At 44.1% G+C, this 16944-nt stretch overlaps 1 protein-coding gene across 2 annotated transcripts in view; it reads right to left on the bottom strand.

The window, feature by feature from the left end:
• DSTYK (dual serine/threonine and tyrosine protein kinase) overlaps window positions 1–16944 on the bottom strand; it is a 71543-nt gene that overhangs the window by 12032 nt on the left and 42567 nt on the right. For both annotated transcript variants that reach the window (XM_050763036.1, XM_050763046.1), the window contains exons 3-10: window positions 13878–14547; window positions 8717–8949; window positions 7918–8001; window positions 7032–7208; window positions 6276–6405; window positions 5577–5733; window positions 4991–5123; window positions 2716–2829 (exon numbers count right to left, since the gene is read on the bottom strand). In XM_050763036.1, the coding sequence (XP_050618993.1) occupies window positions 2716–2829; window positions 4991–5123; window positions 5577–5733; window positions 6276–6405; window positions 7032–7208; window positions 7918–8001; window positions 8717–8949; window positions 13878–14547 (1698 nt within the window). The remainder of the gene's footprint in view (window positions 1–2715; window positions 2830–4990; window positions 5124–5576; window positions 5734–6275; window positions 6406–7031; window positions 7209–7917; window positions 8002–8716; window positions 8950–13877; window positions 14548–16944) is intronic.

Below are 16944 nucleotides of genomic sequence, written 5' to 3'. Positions count from 1 at the left end.
CAGGTATGTCTTTATTAGCAGCGTGAGAATGGACTAACACAGTAAATTGGTACCAAGAGTGGGCTGCTGCTGTAAGGATACATGAAATTGTGGAAGCGACTTTGGAACTGGGTAACAGGCAGAGGCTGGAACAGTTTGGAGGGCTCAGAAGACGACAGGAAAATGTGGGAAAGTTTGGAACTTCCTAGAGACTTGTTGAATGGCTTTGACCAAAATGCTGATAGTGATATGGACAATGACGTCCAGGGTAAGGTGGTCTCAGATGGAAATGAGGAACTTGTTGGGAACTGAAATAAAGGTCACCATTGCTATGCAAGGAGACTGGAGGCATTTTACCCCTGCCCTAGAGATCTGTGGAACTTTGAACTTCAGAGATGACTTAGGGTATCTGGTGGAAGAAATTTATTTATTTATTTATTTATTTATTTATTTATTTATTTATTTATTTAGAGACAGAGTCTTGCTGTGTCACCCAGGCTGGAGTGTAGTGGTGCAATCTCAGCTCACTGCAACCTCCACCTCCCAGGTTCAAGCAATTCCCCTGCCTCAGCCTCCCAAGTAGCTGGGACTACAGGTGTGTGCCACACCCGGCTAATTTTTTATTTTTAGTAGAGATGGGGTTTTACCATGTTGGCCAGGCTGGCTTCAAACTCCTGACCTCAGGTGATCCACCCACCTCGGTCTCCCAAAGTGCTGGGATTACAGGTGTGAGCCACCATGCCCACCCCAGAAGAAATTTCTAAGCAGCAAAGTGTTGAAGAGGAGGCAGAGCATAAAAGTTTGGAAAATTTGCAGTCTGACAATGTCATAGAAAAGAAAACCTATTTTCTGGCTGGGCACAGTGGCTCACACCTATAATCCCAGCACTTTGGGAGGCCAAGGTGGACGGATCACTTGAGGTCAGGAGTTGGAGACCAGCCTGACCAATATGGCAAAACCCTGTCTCTACTAAAAATACAAAAATTAGCCCAGCGTGATGGCAAGTGCCTGTAATTCCAGCTACTTGGGAGGCTGAGGCAGAAGAATTGCTTGAACCTGGGAGGTGGAGGTTACAGTGAGTTGAGATAGCGCCATTGTACTCTAGCCTGGGCAACAGAGCAAGACTCCATCTCAGAAAAAAAAAAAAAAAGAAAGAAAGAAAAGAAAACCTATTTTCTGGGGAGAAATTCAAGCCCGCTGCAGACATTTTTGTAAGTAATGAGAAGCCAAATGTTAACCAGCAAGACAATGGGGAAAATTTCTCCAGGGCATGTCAGAGACCTTCACAGCAGGCCCTCCTATGACCCCTGGAGGTCTAGGAGGGAAAAATGGTTCTGTGAGCTGGACCCAGGGCCCCCCTGCTCTATGCAGCCTTGGGACATGGTGCCCTGCATCCCAGCTGCTTCAGTTCCAGTTGTGGCTAAAAGGGGCCAACACATAGCTCAGGCCATTGCTTCAGAGGGTGCAAGCCCCAAATCTTGGCAGCTTACATGTGGTGTTGGGCCTGCAGGTGCATAGAAATCAAGAGTTGAGGTTTGGGAATCTCCACCTGGATTTCAGAGGATGTATGAAAATGCCTGGATATCCAGGCATAAGTTTGCTGCAGGGGTGGAGCCCCCATGGAGAACCTCCGTTAGGGCTGTGCAGAATATGTGGGGTTGGAACCCCCACAGAAAGTCCCTACTGGGACACTGCCTAGTGGAACTGTGAGAAGAAGGCCACTGTCTTCCACAACCCAGAATGGTAGATCCACACACAACTTGCACCGTGTGCCTAGAAAAGCCACAGACACTCAATGCCAGCCCAAGAAAGCAGCCAGGAAGTGGGCTGTACCCTGCAAAGCCACAGGTGTGAAGATGCCCAATGCCATAGGAGACCACCTCTTGCATCAGCGTGCCCTGGATGTGAGACATGGAGTCAAAGAAGATCATTTTGGAATTTCGGGATTTAATGACTACCCTATTGGATTTCAGACTTGCATGGGCCTGTAGCACCTTTGTTTTGGCCAACTTCTCCCATTTGGAATGGGTGTATTTATCCAATGCCTGTACCCTCATAGTATGTAGAAAGTAACTAACTTGCTTTTGATTTTATAGGCTCATGGGTGGAAGGGACTTGCCTTGTCTCAGATAAAACTTTGGACTTGGACTTTTGGGTTAATACTAGAATGAGTTAAGACTTTGGACAACTGTTGAGAAGGCATGATTGTGTTTTGAAATGCAAGGACATGAGATCTGGGAGGGGCCAGGGGCAGAATGATATGGTTTGGCTGTGTCCCCACCCAAATCTCATCCTGAATTGTAGTTCCCATAATCCCCATGTGTTGTGGGACGGACCCAGTGAGAAGTAATTTAATCACAGGGGCAGTCACCCTCATGCTTTTCTCATGATAGTGAGTTCTAACGAGATCTGATGGTTTTGTAAGGGGCTTTACCCTCCTTTGTTCAGTACTTCTTCGTGTTGCTGCCATGTGAAGAAGAATGTGTTTACTTCCCCTTCTGCCATAACTGTAAATTCCCTGAGGCTTCTCCAGCCCTGTGGAACTGTGAGTCAATTAAACCTCTTTCCTTTATAAATTACCCAGTCTTGGGCATGTCTTTACTAGCTGTGTGAGAATGGACTAATACACTTTCTGTGAGGACTTTTCTTGGGATCTAACTTACATTTACGTGTACCCTCCAAAATCACTCAGCCACAGAGGTAGAGTATAATCTTGGGGAAACAGCTCTTACTTACCAGCACATTTTTCAGTTTGATATCACGATGGACAAGTCCCTGGCTGTGCAGGAAGCGGATTCCTTCCACCACGTCTAGTGCTATCTGCAAACGTGTCTCCAGGGTCAGCCCAGCCTTGGGGAGACAAAAGAGCTTGCTTGTCATGATAAGGCAACTCCTCGATTCAACTGACTATGCTTAGGCACATGAGGACAGAAAAGTGCATTTTTAAAAGGGGGAAGAGCCGGGCACAGTGGCTCATACCTATAACCCCAGCACTTACGAAGGCCAAGGTCAGGAATTTCGAGACCAGCCTGGCAAACATGGTGAAATCCTGTCTCTACTAAAAACACAAAAAAGAATTAGCTGGATGTGGTGGCAGGTGCCTGTAATCCCAGCTACTTGGGAGGCTGAGGCAGGAGAATCACTTGAACCCAGGAGGCAGAGGTTGCAGTGAGCTGAGATGGTGCCACTGCACTCCAGCCTGGGTGACAGAGCAAGACTCTGTCTCAAAAAAAAAAAAAAAAAAGGTAGGGGGAGAAAAAAGCAGTTAGGAGAGGGAGGTAGAAGAAAAGCAAAGAAGAGCAAGCTGTAAAGGAGACAAAGCCAGATAAAATCCCTTGCAGGCTGCAGTTAAGCCAAATGGATAACCTCAAATGTGACTAGCAGATAGAACCAAACAACTAAGGCATGAGCTCATTTCTAACATTTGAACAAATTCTGGAATGGCCCTTGAGGCTCAAAGTGACTATTTCTAGGTCCCTTAGGAAGATTTACTTCCATTGCTTTACAGGCCTGGTTAGCCCAGGTTTGGTTTTATGGATTCAAATACCAAAGTCACTCATATTACTTCAATTCAGGGTCTCCTGAATACTGGAAAATGTCACATCACTCATTCAAAAGTTCAAAGGACATTCTCTAGTTCACTTGTGGAGATGCATCAGACAATGCTTAACTCCTCTGAAATGAAGAGGGAAAGCTGCTTGGAGAGTCATTTTCTTCATCATATTAATTCCTCAAGACTCCGGGAAGCATTTCTAAGGTTTCCTCTGCCCTACTTCTGGAATCCTCCATATAAACTGGTCCAAGAGGAATCTGTGAGAAGGGATCTACTCAGAGACTCTGAGGTCAGCTTTTCTCTCCTTCTACTCAGCTCCTATGTAGGGAACAGACAAAAGAAACCTCTCTAATTCCCTCTTGGTGGTTTATATAAGGGCAACTCAACATCCAACTGAGGGTTTCACCTTCACTCAAATAAAATCCTTCAGTAGCTTCTCATAGTCTATAACAGAATTTGAATTCTATGGAAATTCTTAACATTTTGGGTCTTATGTAATTTGTTCCCAACATCTCTTTGCACATTATGTCTCCTGATTCCCAAAACGAACCAGCTGCTCCAATGTGCCCAGTGTCTTTACCAGCCTTCGAATGCTCTAGGCATTAAGCTGTTCCTTCCCCCTGCTATGGCCTCTTCCTTCCAACTGCCCAAATTCTACCCATCATGGTATATTTGTCAAACTCAAACTCCACGTCTTCCTGAAATGGTCACTGACTACAATTCTCTTAATAGCGTCTATCAATTATACCTTCTGATATCCTCTAATGATGCTTAATGCTGGACCTTGTACAAAGCAGTCACTAATAAATATCCATTGACTAAACAACAAAAACTAGCTTTATCCTCTTACAGCAAAAGTGAGAAAGAAAAGCAGAGTTACAGGAAGCTGTACTGCTCTTCTAAGGAGTTTAGATTTTTACTACCACCACAGGGGTCCGAGTGGTGAATGGCAATATTCTGGGTATATAATGGGGTGAAAATAGGTTCTGAGAAATCTTTAAATTTATTTTTATTTTTAGAGACAGGGTCTTGCTCTGTCACCCAGGCTAGGGTGCAATGGCATGATCATAGCTCATTGCAGTCTTGACCTCCTAAGTGCAAGGGATCCTCCTACCTCAGCCCCCTCGAGTAGCTGGGACTACAGGTATGAGCCACCACACTCAGCTAACTTTTAAATTTTTTATAGAGACGAGGTCTCCCTCTATTGCCCAGACTGGTCTCAAACTCCTGGACTCAAGTGATCCTCCCACCTTGCCTCCCCAAGTGCTGGGATTACAGGGGTAAGCCACCATGCCCAGCTGAGAAATCTTTAAGGGTTTTTGGAAATAAATGAAATAAAGCCTAATTACTCCAATAGTCTCTGATGAAAGCTAAAAGCTCTGAATAAACAGGAGAGGATGAGAGGCCAGAAAGGAACCTGTGGATTTGGCTGCCAGCTGGATCTTGCTCTCTCCTTACCTTCAGCCCTGTGTAGAGATCCCGGTGTAGCCGCTCCATAATGAGGAGCACAGCAATGCTGGAGCCACCACCATAGTTGTAGTCAATGACTGAACCATGGAGATCCACCAATCGCTCATGCTTCGGCAGAGACCTGGTGGGAAGAAGAGAGGTCTAGGCTACAAGACTTGGGCTCTAATCCTGCATGCCATGCCAGAATGTAGGAGACAAGAATTTCCAGACCATGCTTAGGACAGGTCCAGAGGTAATGGCCCTCAGTGCAGATAGAGCCCTCAGTGTAGACAGACCCCTTAGTGCAGACAGAGCATGGCCTCTTCAACAAGGATGAAGAATCCTGGATTCTAAAAACCAATAAGGCTTACGGACTAAAGAAGAAAAGTTAAATGGAATGATGAGTCTGAGAAATTAGGATGGTGGGGAAACAGCAAGCAAAGACAGTAAAGGCCTGAAAGGGAGCACATGTCTGTTAGACACAGAAACCTAAATACAGAGAGGCCATGCTGTAGCTCTTGGTACAAAATCTAAACCAGGCTTCTAGATTCTCCTCTGGATCTTTCTCGTAGAGATGAATGAGACCAGGACCCACCTCATGTAGTGAAATTCCAAAGCCAGATCATTCCAGTGCTTCTCATCTGGAGGGACAACTGATTTGAGGGCACAAGGGAAGTGTCCTCCCCAGTTGTCACACAGGTACACCACACCATACTGGCCCCGGCCCAGTTCCTGTCCCAGTTTAGGTTTACCTATAAGGTACAGAGACAGAGATAAGGCAGGAGGGATGGGAACTTGGTGGGCAACCTCTATAAGATTCTTTTTTTTTTTGGAGACAGGGTCTTGCTCTGTCACCCAGGCTGCAATGCAGTGGTATGATCTTGGCTCATTACAACCTGTACCTCCTGGGTTCAAGTGATTCTTCTGCCTCAGCCTCCCGAGTAGCTGGGGTTACAGGCAAGTGCCACCACGCCCAGCTAATTTTTGTATTTTTAGTAGACACGGGGTCTTGCCATACTGCCCAGGCTGGTCTTGAACTTCTGAGCTCAGGCAATCCACCAATCTCAGCCTCCCAAAATGCTAAGATTACAGGTGTGAGCCACCACACCTCGCCTGGTCATGTTATTTGAACTATATAAATAGCAGGATGAGACTTTAGGAATTCAAAAACATCAGTAAGGGTTTAGGCAGTTTTGCAAAGAAGCAGCTTTAGACACTGGGATTCTCTGACGTTGGACATAAGAATGTCAGGTATCCTGAACCATCCTCCAGTTTATTTGAAAACCAGACTCACGATGAAGCAAGACGTCCTGTAGAGAACGGCTTTCCAAAGAAAGGCGGGCCAGGCGGGGGGCATGATCTTTCCGAACCTTCAGCCATAGATCTTCAGTTTTCTCTAACCGGCCTGAGTGGCCAGCTTCTAGCTGGGAGGGAAACAGAAAAAGTACATATGACTTAAGTCCCTAGCTTCAACTTCCTCACCTGTTATACAGGGATAATGATATCTACCTCATATAGATAATTGTGAGAATTAAACAAGATACGTGTAACATGTTTAGCACAGAGACTGGCACAGAGTGAACTCAATAAATAATAACTTTTCCTCCTGGATGCATACTCACATCTATCCACTCTCTGCCTGGACACACCCACTCCCCCGCCAGCAGACAATCAGATGTCAAACATTTATGAAATAACATAGAAGTTGGAAAGTCATCACCTTCTGTCATTTGTTCTTAGCTAAAATACTATATAAACATATAAAATTCCTACTCGTATTTTCTTGCCTCACTCAGTGAAATGGGGAGAAATTAACTGAGCTCACTCCATTCTCCCTAGAGTTAGGAAAATATCCACATGAAAAATTTATTGAAAAAACTTCCTATAACGTAATAGGCTAGAAAGAAAAAATACTGATGATTTATACACACACACACACACACACACACACACATACATATACACACGAAGAACAGAGAGCAAAATATTCCCATCTGGATGAGGCTCTTCTCTGCTTGATGCAGTTATATCTCCTTTCCTACATACCAACCTGCCGCAAAGAGGCTGCAAAAGCCTCGTGGGAACTATTGAGCCGAGTCCGGAATTGGCTGCAAATGCTCTTGGCCAATTTGGAGGCGCTGAGGCTCTCAATGGCTTCCTGGGCCACCTTCCTCTTCCATTCCAGAGTGATGGCAGGTGGGCTCACCCATGTGATGCGCTGGATGATCTACCAGGATGAAGACAGCGAGATCACCGAAGAATGAGAGACAAGAACCACTACAAAGATCCAGTGTCCTTCCTTTTTTGGGTTACCCATTCAATAGGAGCAGGCTCATAAGATGGGAGCCATATGAAGTCTAAAGTGCCTTTCCAATTCCATCTACCTCAAAATCAGGTCCTAGCCCAAAGAAAGCATCAAAGAACACCAGGCCTAGTTTACATGCTCACAAACCCTCAATATATTACATTCAGTGCCAGGGAGTGCCTGATAATCTTTCTGAAGTCAGTAAATAACTCTACATAAGAGCCAGATCAAATTCCAGAACAGAAACCACATTCACAGCCTCCGGCAACAACAAAGCCTAGTTCTGAGAAAAGATTTAGGCTGGGAAAAAGAAATATGAAGAAGCTAGTGTGGTAGAGTCTTGCGGCTCCATGAAATATCATTTATCTTTTTTTTCTATTTTTCCATTGTTCACAAAGAATACCCAACATAAAAATCATTTAAACCCAAAACTTCTGAGAGTTCAAGGTAACAATGTTAATAATTATTTGAGAATAGGCATAAACCAGAATTCTCCCAGGCAGACAAACCAGAACAAATGGCCATCCTGCCTTAACAGAAGATCCTAGATATCTGTTTCCTATTGGGATCACTAGGATTCATTTGAGCCAACTAGGGGCTTAGAAATCTTGCTCTAAGTAATAATCCCTACCTGCTTGATTTGCTCCCACAGCATCCTTGTAACTGACGACCCTGAGTGAAACGTGACTTCAACATGATAGGCAGCATTTAAGATCTGAAAGAGACACCGCCAAAGAAAACATGCCCTCAGTACTGTGGCTATTTCAAAAATGCAATAAATGATATTTATTTCAAGAATACAGTCCAGACTCAGGGTTTCCAAATTTATCCCTCAATATATATGCAGAGTCAACTTAAGCTGATTATTTATTTTGTGACTAACTATCTAGCCCCTTCTACCTCATCTTTATATTCATCAACTTTTTTTTTTTTTTTTTTTAAGACAGAGTTTTACTCTTGTCACCCAGGCTGGAGTGCAATGGCGTGATCTTGCTCAGCGAAACCTCCACCTCCCAGGTTCAAGCAATCCTCCTGCCTCAGCCTCCCAAGTAGCTGGGATTACAGGCATGCACCGCCATGCTGGACTAATTTTGTTTTTTTTAGTAGAGATGGGGTTTCTCCATGTTGGTCAGGTTGGTCTCGAACTCCCAACCTCAGGTGATCCACCCGCCTCAGCCTCCCAGAGTGCTGGAATCATAGGCATGAGTCACTGTGCCTGGCCTATATTCGTCAACTTAACTGCAATTTTACAGCTCACCAACATCTCCTACAGGCAGTGGTCATGTGACAGGAAAACAAAATAAAATTCAAACAAGATTCTCAAGAAGCTGAAAGGGAAATTCTTGCCTAACTTGAAGCGTGGGTTTGTGCAGATTGTTTCATGTGTTATCTATGACACGATGTCTTAAAAAAAATCATTCTTTTTCTACCTGTTTGAGATAATTACTGGTGATGTGAACTGAGACATCCTGAGACTTCTCCAGGCTCTGCAGACATCGTTCCAGGGTTCCGACGAAGCTCTCCCTCAGGTAATCCACTGAGCTGATCAGCTTATTAGCCACTGCCTGATTTAGTCGGGAGATGATGAGTTCCTGGATCTGTCGGATGCAGCATTTGATCTCTCTGGTGCCCACTGGTTCTCCATTCTCAGGGACAATGACATCTATGGAGGCAGAGAAATAAGCTAATGAGTTGTGAGGAAGAAGGGGCAGACACACCAAATAAACTCATCTCCCAAATTGGAATCATGGAACTACCGTGATGATGATGGCTGCAAAAAGACATGATTCGTTGATGAAGTCTGACTCTCACAATGATCAGGGGTCACATAACCCTCAACTACTTAAGCCAGCTAAGATCCTGAGAAGAAGCAATTAAGGCCAGGTGCAGTGACTCATGCCTATAATTCCAGCACTTTGGGAGGCCGAGGCAGGAGGATTGCTTGAGCCCAGGAGTTCAAGATGAGCTTGGGTAACACAGTGAGACCTCATCTCTACAAAAAGTAAAAAGATGAGGCAGGCGGGAGAATGGCTTGAACCTAGGAGGTAGAGGCTACAATAAGCTGTGATTGTGCCACTGCACTCCAGCCTGGGTGATGGGAGTGAGACCCTGTCTCAAAAAAAAAAAAAAAAAAGAAGCAATTAAGTCTAGAATGAGACTGTTGATTTTGTTAGCTTTTACGTCACATTTATAGGAAGGGAGGAACAACATTTATAAGTGCAAACTATTTGAAAGGCACTAAAATAAGGATTTTACACATGTAATCTAATTTCATCTTCACAATAACTTTGTTAGATGGTTATTATAGATCAAGAAACAGCCTCAAAGAGAGAACAAAGTAGACATGGGAAGGGGATAGTACAGTTAGTTAGGAAGTAATACAGTCAGCATTTGAACCCAGTGCTCATTCCAAATCCTATGATCTTTGCAAAATTTCACACTCCCTAGCATATTAATGAGAAAAATCCAAGAGTCAGGAATTTTATTCTATGTTTTGTTTTGTTGTTTTGAGACTGAGTTTAGCTTTATCGCCCAGGCTGAAGTGCAGTGGCACGATCTCGGCTCACTGCAACCTCCGCCTCCTGGGTTCAAGTGATTCTTGTGCCTTAGCCTCCCAAGTACCTGGGATTACAGATGCCCACCACCACGCCCGGCTAAGTTTTGTATTTTTAGTAGAGATGGGGGTTTCACCATGTTGGCCAGGCTGGTCTTGAACTCCTGACCTCAGGTGATCCGCTCACCTTGGCCTCCCAAAGTGCTGAGATAACAGGCGTGTGCCACTGCGCCCGGCCAGGAATTTTATTCTAATCAATTACTAGATAAATAAAAAGTAAAACTCAATTGTCCCCACCATGCTACACTATCTCTTAGGATGAGAACATCTATTAATATTGTAAATCAGAAGACAGAAGAGTTTAAGAGAAGTCAAACTACTTGTAAAAAAGATGTGCTCCTAAGAAGGCACTCTCATGTCTACGGGTGGAAATTTAAATTGGTGCCACTTCTTCAGAGGAAATTTGGCGACATCTATTAAAATGTTCAACCAACCAAGAAAAATCTACATATCCTTTGATCTAATTATTTTGCTTCTAGGAATTCTTTTTGTTGAAATACACCCTTACAAGTCCCAAGACGTATATGTACAATGTACAATGATGATTAATGCAGTACAGTTTGTATTAGCGAAAGAGAAAATAAAAAATAAAAAATAAACAAATAAGCCTGGCCAACATGGTGAAACCCTGTCTCTACTAAAAATACAAAAATTAGCCGAGTGTAGTGGCGCACACCTTTAGACCCAGCTACTAGGGAGGCTGAGGTGGGAGGATTCCTTGAATCTGGAGGCGGAGGTTGCAGTGAGACTAGATTAGGCCTCCGCACTCCAGCCTGGGCGACAGAACAAGACCTTCTATCAAAAAAACAAACAAAAAAAAAATTAAAAAACAAAAACCAACAGCTTAAATGTCCATCAATGAGAGAATAGTTCAATAAATTCAGGCATATCCATTAGAAGAAGACAAATTTGTATGAATATTTATAGAATGCCCTCTAAGACACATACTAAATGAAAAAGACAAGTGCAGAAGAACATATGGAGAAGAACTGGGTGGCTGGGGGATGGTGTCTTTATAACTCTGAATTAAGTACCATACATATAGGTTTTATCTTCAAAATAAATTTTATAAAGTGTGAATATCAAGATACCTAGCACATATGCATTGTCTTTATTTAAAAACAAACAGTAATAGTAATCTGGCTCCACGCTGGGCATGATGGCTTATACCTGTAATCCTAGCACTTTGTGGGGGCTGAGGTGGGAGGATGGCTACAGGCCTGGGCAATATAGCAAGACCTCGTCTCTACAGAAAAAAAAAAAAGGCCGGGCGCGGTGGCTCAAGCCTGTAATCCCAGCACTTTGGGAGGCCGAGACGGGCGGATCACGAGATCAGGAGATCGAGACCATCCTGGCTAACACAGTGAAACCCCGTCTCTACTAAAAATACAAAAAATTAGCCGGGCGTGGTGGCGGCGCCTGTAGTCCCAGCTACGCGGGAGGCTGAGGCAGGAGAATGGCGGGAACCCGGGAGGTGGAGCTTGCAGTGAGCCGAGATGGCGCCACTGCACTCCAGCCTGGGCGACAGAGCGAGACTCCGCCTCAAAAAAAAAAAAAAAAAAAAAAAAAATCTGGCTCTATAGGATATGTGCTAGCTTGCTTCTAAATCTTCTTATTGTTTCAAGGATACCCAGAAAGCACTTAGAACAAGGTAAGAACAATCGAATACTTTACTGTCTGCCCAACCTAGCTGTCCTGACCTCCCTTCATTCTGTGTAACATGATGCTGGCAGTGATGCTTTGGTGTCTTTAATCAAATATTAAGAAGACTTCCTAAGATTTCCACTGCAAGTAACACTTCTCAACAACTCCTCTCTGTAGTGGGGAATTCACCAAAGAGGTATCTCCATTCATCTTTAGAATGACTATAAGAAATCAGGCAACCTATGCTTGCTAAAGTCAACCATACTTCCTTTGTATTTATAAGTGTAACTTAAACTAGATACCATCATTCACACACTCATTGATTCTCCAAATATGTACTGTATAAAAGAGTCTGTGTTATTTGCTGCAAGGAATATGATGATGAATAAGACCCAGATCCTATCCTCCTTCAACTCTAGGATTTTAGGAAGTAGTCAGCAGTATATAAATAACTATAATAAAAGATAGAAAGTGAAATATGCCAGAGATAAGTTACAGATGGAATGCTATGGGATTTCAAATGACTGCAATTGTTATTAGCTGAGAAAATTAAAGCAGGGCTAGGTGTGGTGGCTCATGCCTATAATCCCAGCACCTTTTGGGAGGCTAAGGTGGGAGGATTGCTTGAGCCCAGGAGTTCAAGACCAACTTGGCCAACATGGTGAAACCCCTGTCTTTAAAAAAATATAAAACATTAGCTGGTGTGGTGGCATGTGCCTGTAGTCCCAGGTATGCAGGGGGCTGAGGCAGGAGGATTGTTTAAGCCCAGGAGATTGAGGCTGCAGTGAGCCACGACTGCACTACTGCACTCCAGTCTGGATGGCAGAGCAAGAAGCTGTCCCAAAAATTAAAAAAAAAAAAAAAAAAGAAGGAGAAAATTAAAGAAGACTTCATGAAAAATGGCATTTGGGAGACAGGCCCTGATGGGTAGGTAGGATCTGGAAGTTCACAGACAAATCAAAGACATTCCAGGTTTAAGGCAGGGTGTTATCAAAGAAAAAGTAAAGGGAGCGTACGGAGGACAGAAAGAAGTTAAGACCAATTGACATAGAAAATACAGGAAAGTGCACAGTGAGGAAATAAGACTGGAAAAGTTGGTAAGGGCTAGGCTTTGGGAGGTCTTTAATACTAGGTGCAGGAGTTAAACTTAGTCTGTAGAAATAGCGAGCCAGTAAAGGTGAACTGGAGAAAGAAGTCAGGGAGATCAGTCAGATAACAACAGTTCAGTTAGACTTAAGGAGACAGAATAGAAAAGCACAGGTAGGTATCGAATATGCAAGAAGATTAATCACAGCCAGGCGTGGTGGCTCACGACACCCAACACTTTGGGAGGCCAAGGTGGGCGGATTACGAGGTCAAGAGATCAAGACCGTCCTGGCCAACATGATGAAACCCTGTCTCTACTAAAATACCAAAAAAATTTAGCCAGGCATAGTGGTGCATGCCTGTAATCCCAGTTACTTGGGAGGCTGAGGCAGGGGAATTGCTTGAACCCAGGAGGTGGAGGTTGCAGTGAACCGAGATCGCACCGCTGCACTCCAGCCTGAGTGACAGAGCGAGACTGCGTCTCAAAAAAAAAAACCAAAAAAAACTGATGCTGGGTCCCATGTCAGAAATCCTGAGTAAGTCTGCAGTGATCTTTAGTGGTCTTGAGCATCTGTATTTTCGGAAAGCCTCCCAAGGGATTAGGATACCCACAACTGAGACTCTAAAGGGTAACCTGTAAACCATCATTTTAATCTTGCAAGGAGGTTTATACAGAAGTCAGTATACAAAATCAGCAGCATCTCAGACACCCAAAGACCTGACCAATCACTTTCACCCAATTTTGTTAGTAGCCATTTGTGAAGAATAGGACTATCAAAAGGCTAAAATCACAACTTTGGGAAATCCTCCTGATTTGGGCTTCAGAAGCAGCCTGAAAGGAAATGAGACCATGAGACAAAAAGAACCAATAAAGAGGCATGAGCTATACTGCAGGAGCAAAGGTTAAAGCACAATTTACTAACATTCTCCAAGCAGCTCTTCTCCAGCTCCATTAGGAGTTGAGGGGGTACAGGCAGAAAGTGGAGATGAGGGAGCTATTAGGATGAATTTACCAAAAGTTGAGCTAATGTTCTTGGGAAGGAATGAGGGTGGAATCTTCCACGATGATCTTTGAGAGCAAGAGAGGCCACCTTGGCTAAATAGTGGGCTCCTGCTGGTAACAGTGGGGTGCATGAAGTTACCCTGAGATTCCTTCAACCTGAAGAATTAACGTTCTTAATTTCCGGCTAGAAAATGGTTAGAGACTCTTTGCATGCCAGCACCCCAGCAAGCTCTCTGGGACCTACCTTTAAACTCCATGTTAGCAGCATCATCCAGAAGTTCCTCCTTCATGGTATTAAGTGTCTCAACAATCATATCCTTCATTTCCTCCTGCTTTCGGTTGGCAATATTCATCAATGATTCGTACAACTCATTCTCCTTTTTTCGAGTATATTCCAGACGTTTGGGAGTGATCTGCAGGTCCCGCTGCATGTCAAATGCCTGGTTAATAAAGATGTCAAGGCAGTGGCAATGCACCAGGTTCAGGACCTTGGCTGCGTCCACCAGGCGAGTCTGTAACACCTGGTGAGAAAATGTGCTCAAGTGTCTCAGCTTTTCATTCTGTTCTACCAACACGCTCTGAGCTTTAGTATCCTGGCCAGGAGTCCCGCAGTTCCAGTGACTGCTGCTCAGATAGCCCAGGTCAATTAGCTGGCGATAAAGCAGTGATCTTTCACTCTCCGTTCTCCTGGTTGAGGAGTCTGTTATCTCTGAGCCCAGTTTCGGCACTTTGAAAAAGAATACAGGAAAGGAGAAATACTTTCGGATTTCCTGAAGCTCTTGCTCATCCCTCTCAGAGAGTTCATCTTTGTGGAGTGCATAGGTTATCACAGGCAAGAAATCATTCACCAAGTCACCCAGAACATCCACTGTGGGCCGGAGGCCTTGGCATGGTGCTACCACAACGTCCACTTCCTGGAAGGGGAAGGGGGTCATATCAGCACCTTAGGTCAGAACCAATACTTGCCTCCCCAAAGTCCCACACTGAGACCAAAATCCTGATCTACAATGGAACAATACTTCGGTACCCCAGCCATTGATCCACCTCCTTCCTCGGTTACCAACACTCCCTGGTGCAGCCTATGAAGGCAGGCACTCATCTAGAGAGAGTGAAAAAACAAAGAAGTAGAAAGGATGGCAACCCCTTTCGTCATCAGATTAAAAAAAAATTTTGGTCTCTGCCTTCCTTTATTGCTTAGACATTCCTACCGATTCCCTCTGATGAAGAATTAAGACAAATAATGGAAGAAAAAGGAATTGCAATGGAATCTATGAGACTGGGAGTGAGTCGACCTGGCACACTCCTCCCCCTCTTGCTCTCCTCTGATGCCTCCATCTCTGCCATTCTGACCTGGCTAACTCCTAAGCATCCTTTAAGTCTCGATGTATATGTTATGACATATCCTTATAGAGCCTTTCCTATCACACAGTCCTAACCAAGCACACTTTACTTCCCTTTTCTTAAGGTTCAACATATTTATAATCCACTTATTTAAAGCTCTTCTTTCCCCTATCAGTCTGTAAACTCTTTGAGGGCAGGGACTGGGTCTATTTTGCTTACTATTGTAGCTCCAGTGCCTAGCATGGTAAGTCCTAAATACTGTTGAATCAATCAGTTAAGTAGGAAACTAAAAGCCAGGTTCACCAAACACTATTACTGTCCTATTCTAAGTCTGTAGGTATCCCAAAGTCTTAGCCACCTAAGTCTAAGTAATACCTTTAGGAATATTATCACTTGGTAAGGCAGAGACCAAGGTTTGCCTATCCAATATCTAGTCTCCATGTTATAGGGGAAGGCAATGTCCTTTACAGATAGGGGTGTCCAATAAGTGGGTGGGGTTTCCAGGAAAGCCCTTTAGTGTACAGGGGGTGGATTCTACCAGGAAATATGCCCTTTGGCCTTGTCCTTTTTCCTGCTTGGAGCACAGATGTGACAGCTAGAATAGCAGTCATCACTCAGCAGCCCTAACGCAAACCTGAGGGTGGAAGCCAGCACTAAAGATGATGACACCAAAAGAAAGAGGGAGCCTAGGTCTCTGGTGATCACAGAACTGCCACCTCAGTTACCTAGCTTCAGACTTCTTTTATGTAAGGCAAAAAAACAAACACCCAAAAACTCTACCTTTAAGTTCCTGAGTTTTGGTTTTTTTGTTTGTTTTTTTTGATGATCTGTTACACACAATTGAACCTAATCAACCCAAGTTGCTTAAGTGAGTTTCGAGAATGATCTTGAGGCCGGGCACAGTGGCTCACACCTGTAATCCCAGCCCTTTGGGAGGCCAAGGCAGGGGGATCGCTTGAGGTCAGGAGTTTGAGATCAGCCCTGCCAACATGGCAAAACCCCATCTCTACTAAAAATACAAAAATTAGCTGGGTGTGGTGGTAGGCACCTGTAGTCCCAGCTACTCCAGAGACTGAGGCAGGAGAACAGCTTGAACCCGGGAGGCGGAGGTTGCAGTGAGCTGAGATCACCCCACTGCACTCCAGCTTGGGCGACAAACCAAGACTCTGTCTCAATTAAAAAAAAAAAAAATGATCTTTGAGGTTTAGAAACAAACCTTCCACAGGTCCTTTGCCTAGTCTGCACTTTCCACTTTGTGTTCTACTTCTTTCCCATGACGGTTCCAAACACACAAGAGCGTATGTCCATCTACTGCATTTCAATCCATTGCATAGGTTGTTCCTCTGTGTCTCTGACATTGTCTAGTTTGCCTGGCATTCCAGGTGTAAACTGTTAACTAGGGACTCACACATATTAATATATTACCATTGTAGGTACATAGACTCCTGATGTCTTCAAGGGTCTGCAAACTCAGAATCAATCCTCAACAGAATTCTAGCATATTTTAGAGTTATAAAAGAACTCAACACAAATATGCTCAAGTTTGTGCCCTTAACAGTTATCAGATGTTGAATATTTACTTTATTTGAACTCTAAAAGATACACAATTTTGTTTCTTTCAGATGAATATACTGTTTTTATTTCTTACCCTATTTGAGCAGTAGGTTTATTGATTGAGTGATTGAGACGGAGTCTCAGTCTGTCGCCCATACTGGAGTGCATTGGCACGATCTCGGCTCACTGCAACCTCTGCCTCCTGGGTTCAAGCGATTCTCCTGCCTCAGCCTCCCAAGTAGCTGGGATTACAGGCACACACCACCATGCCGGGCTAATTTTTGTATTTTTAGTAGAGATGGGGTTTCACCATGTTGGCCAGGCTGGTCTTAAACTGCTGACCTCAACTGATCCACCTGCCTCAAACTCCCAAAGTGCTGGGATTACAGGTGTGAGCCACCACACCCAGCATGAGC

Source organism: Macaca thibetana, chromosome 1 (assembly GCF_024542745.1).
Source record: "Macaca thibetana thibetana isolate TM-01 chromosome 1, ASM2454274v1, whole genome shotgun sequence".
Taxonomy (NCBI): domain Eukaryota; kingdom Metazoa; phylum Chordata; class Mammalia; order Primates; family Cercopithecidae; genus Macaca; species Macaca thibetana.
Note: the sequence above shows the minus strand (reverse complement) of the source record. Positions and strands in the feature narration are given on the sequence as shown.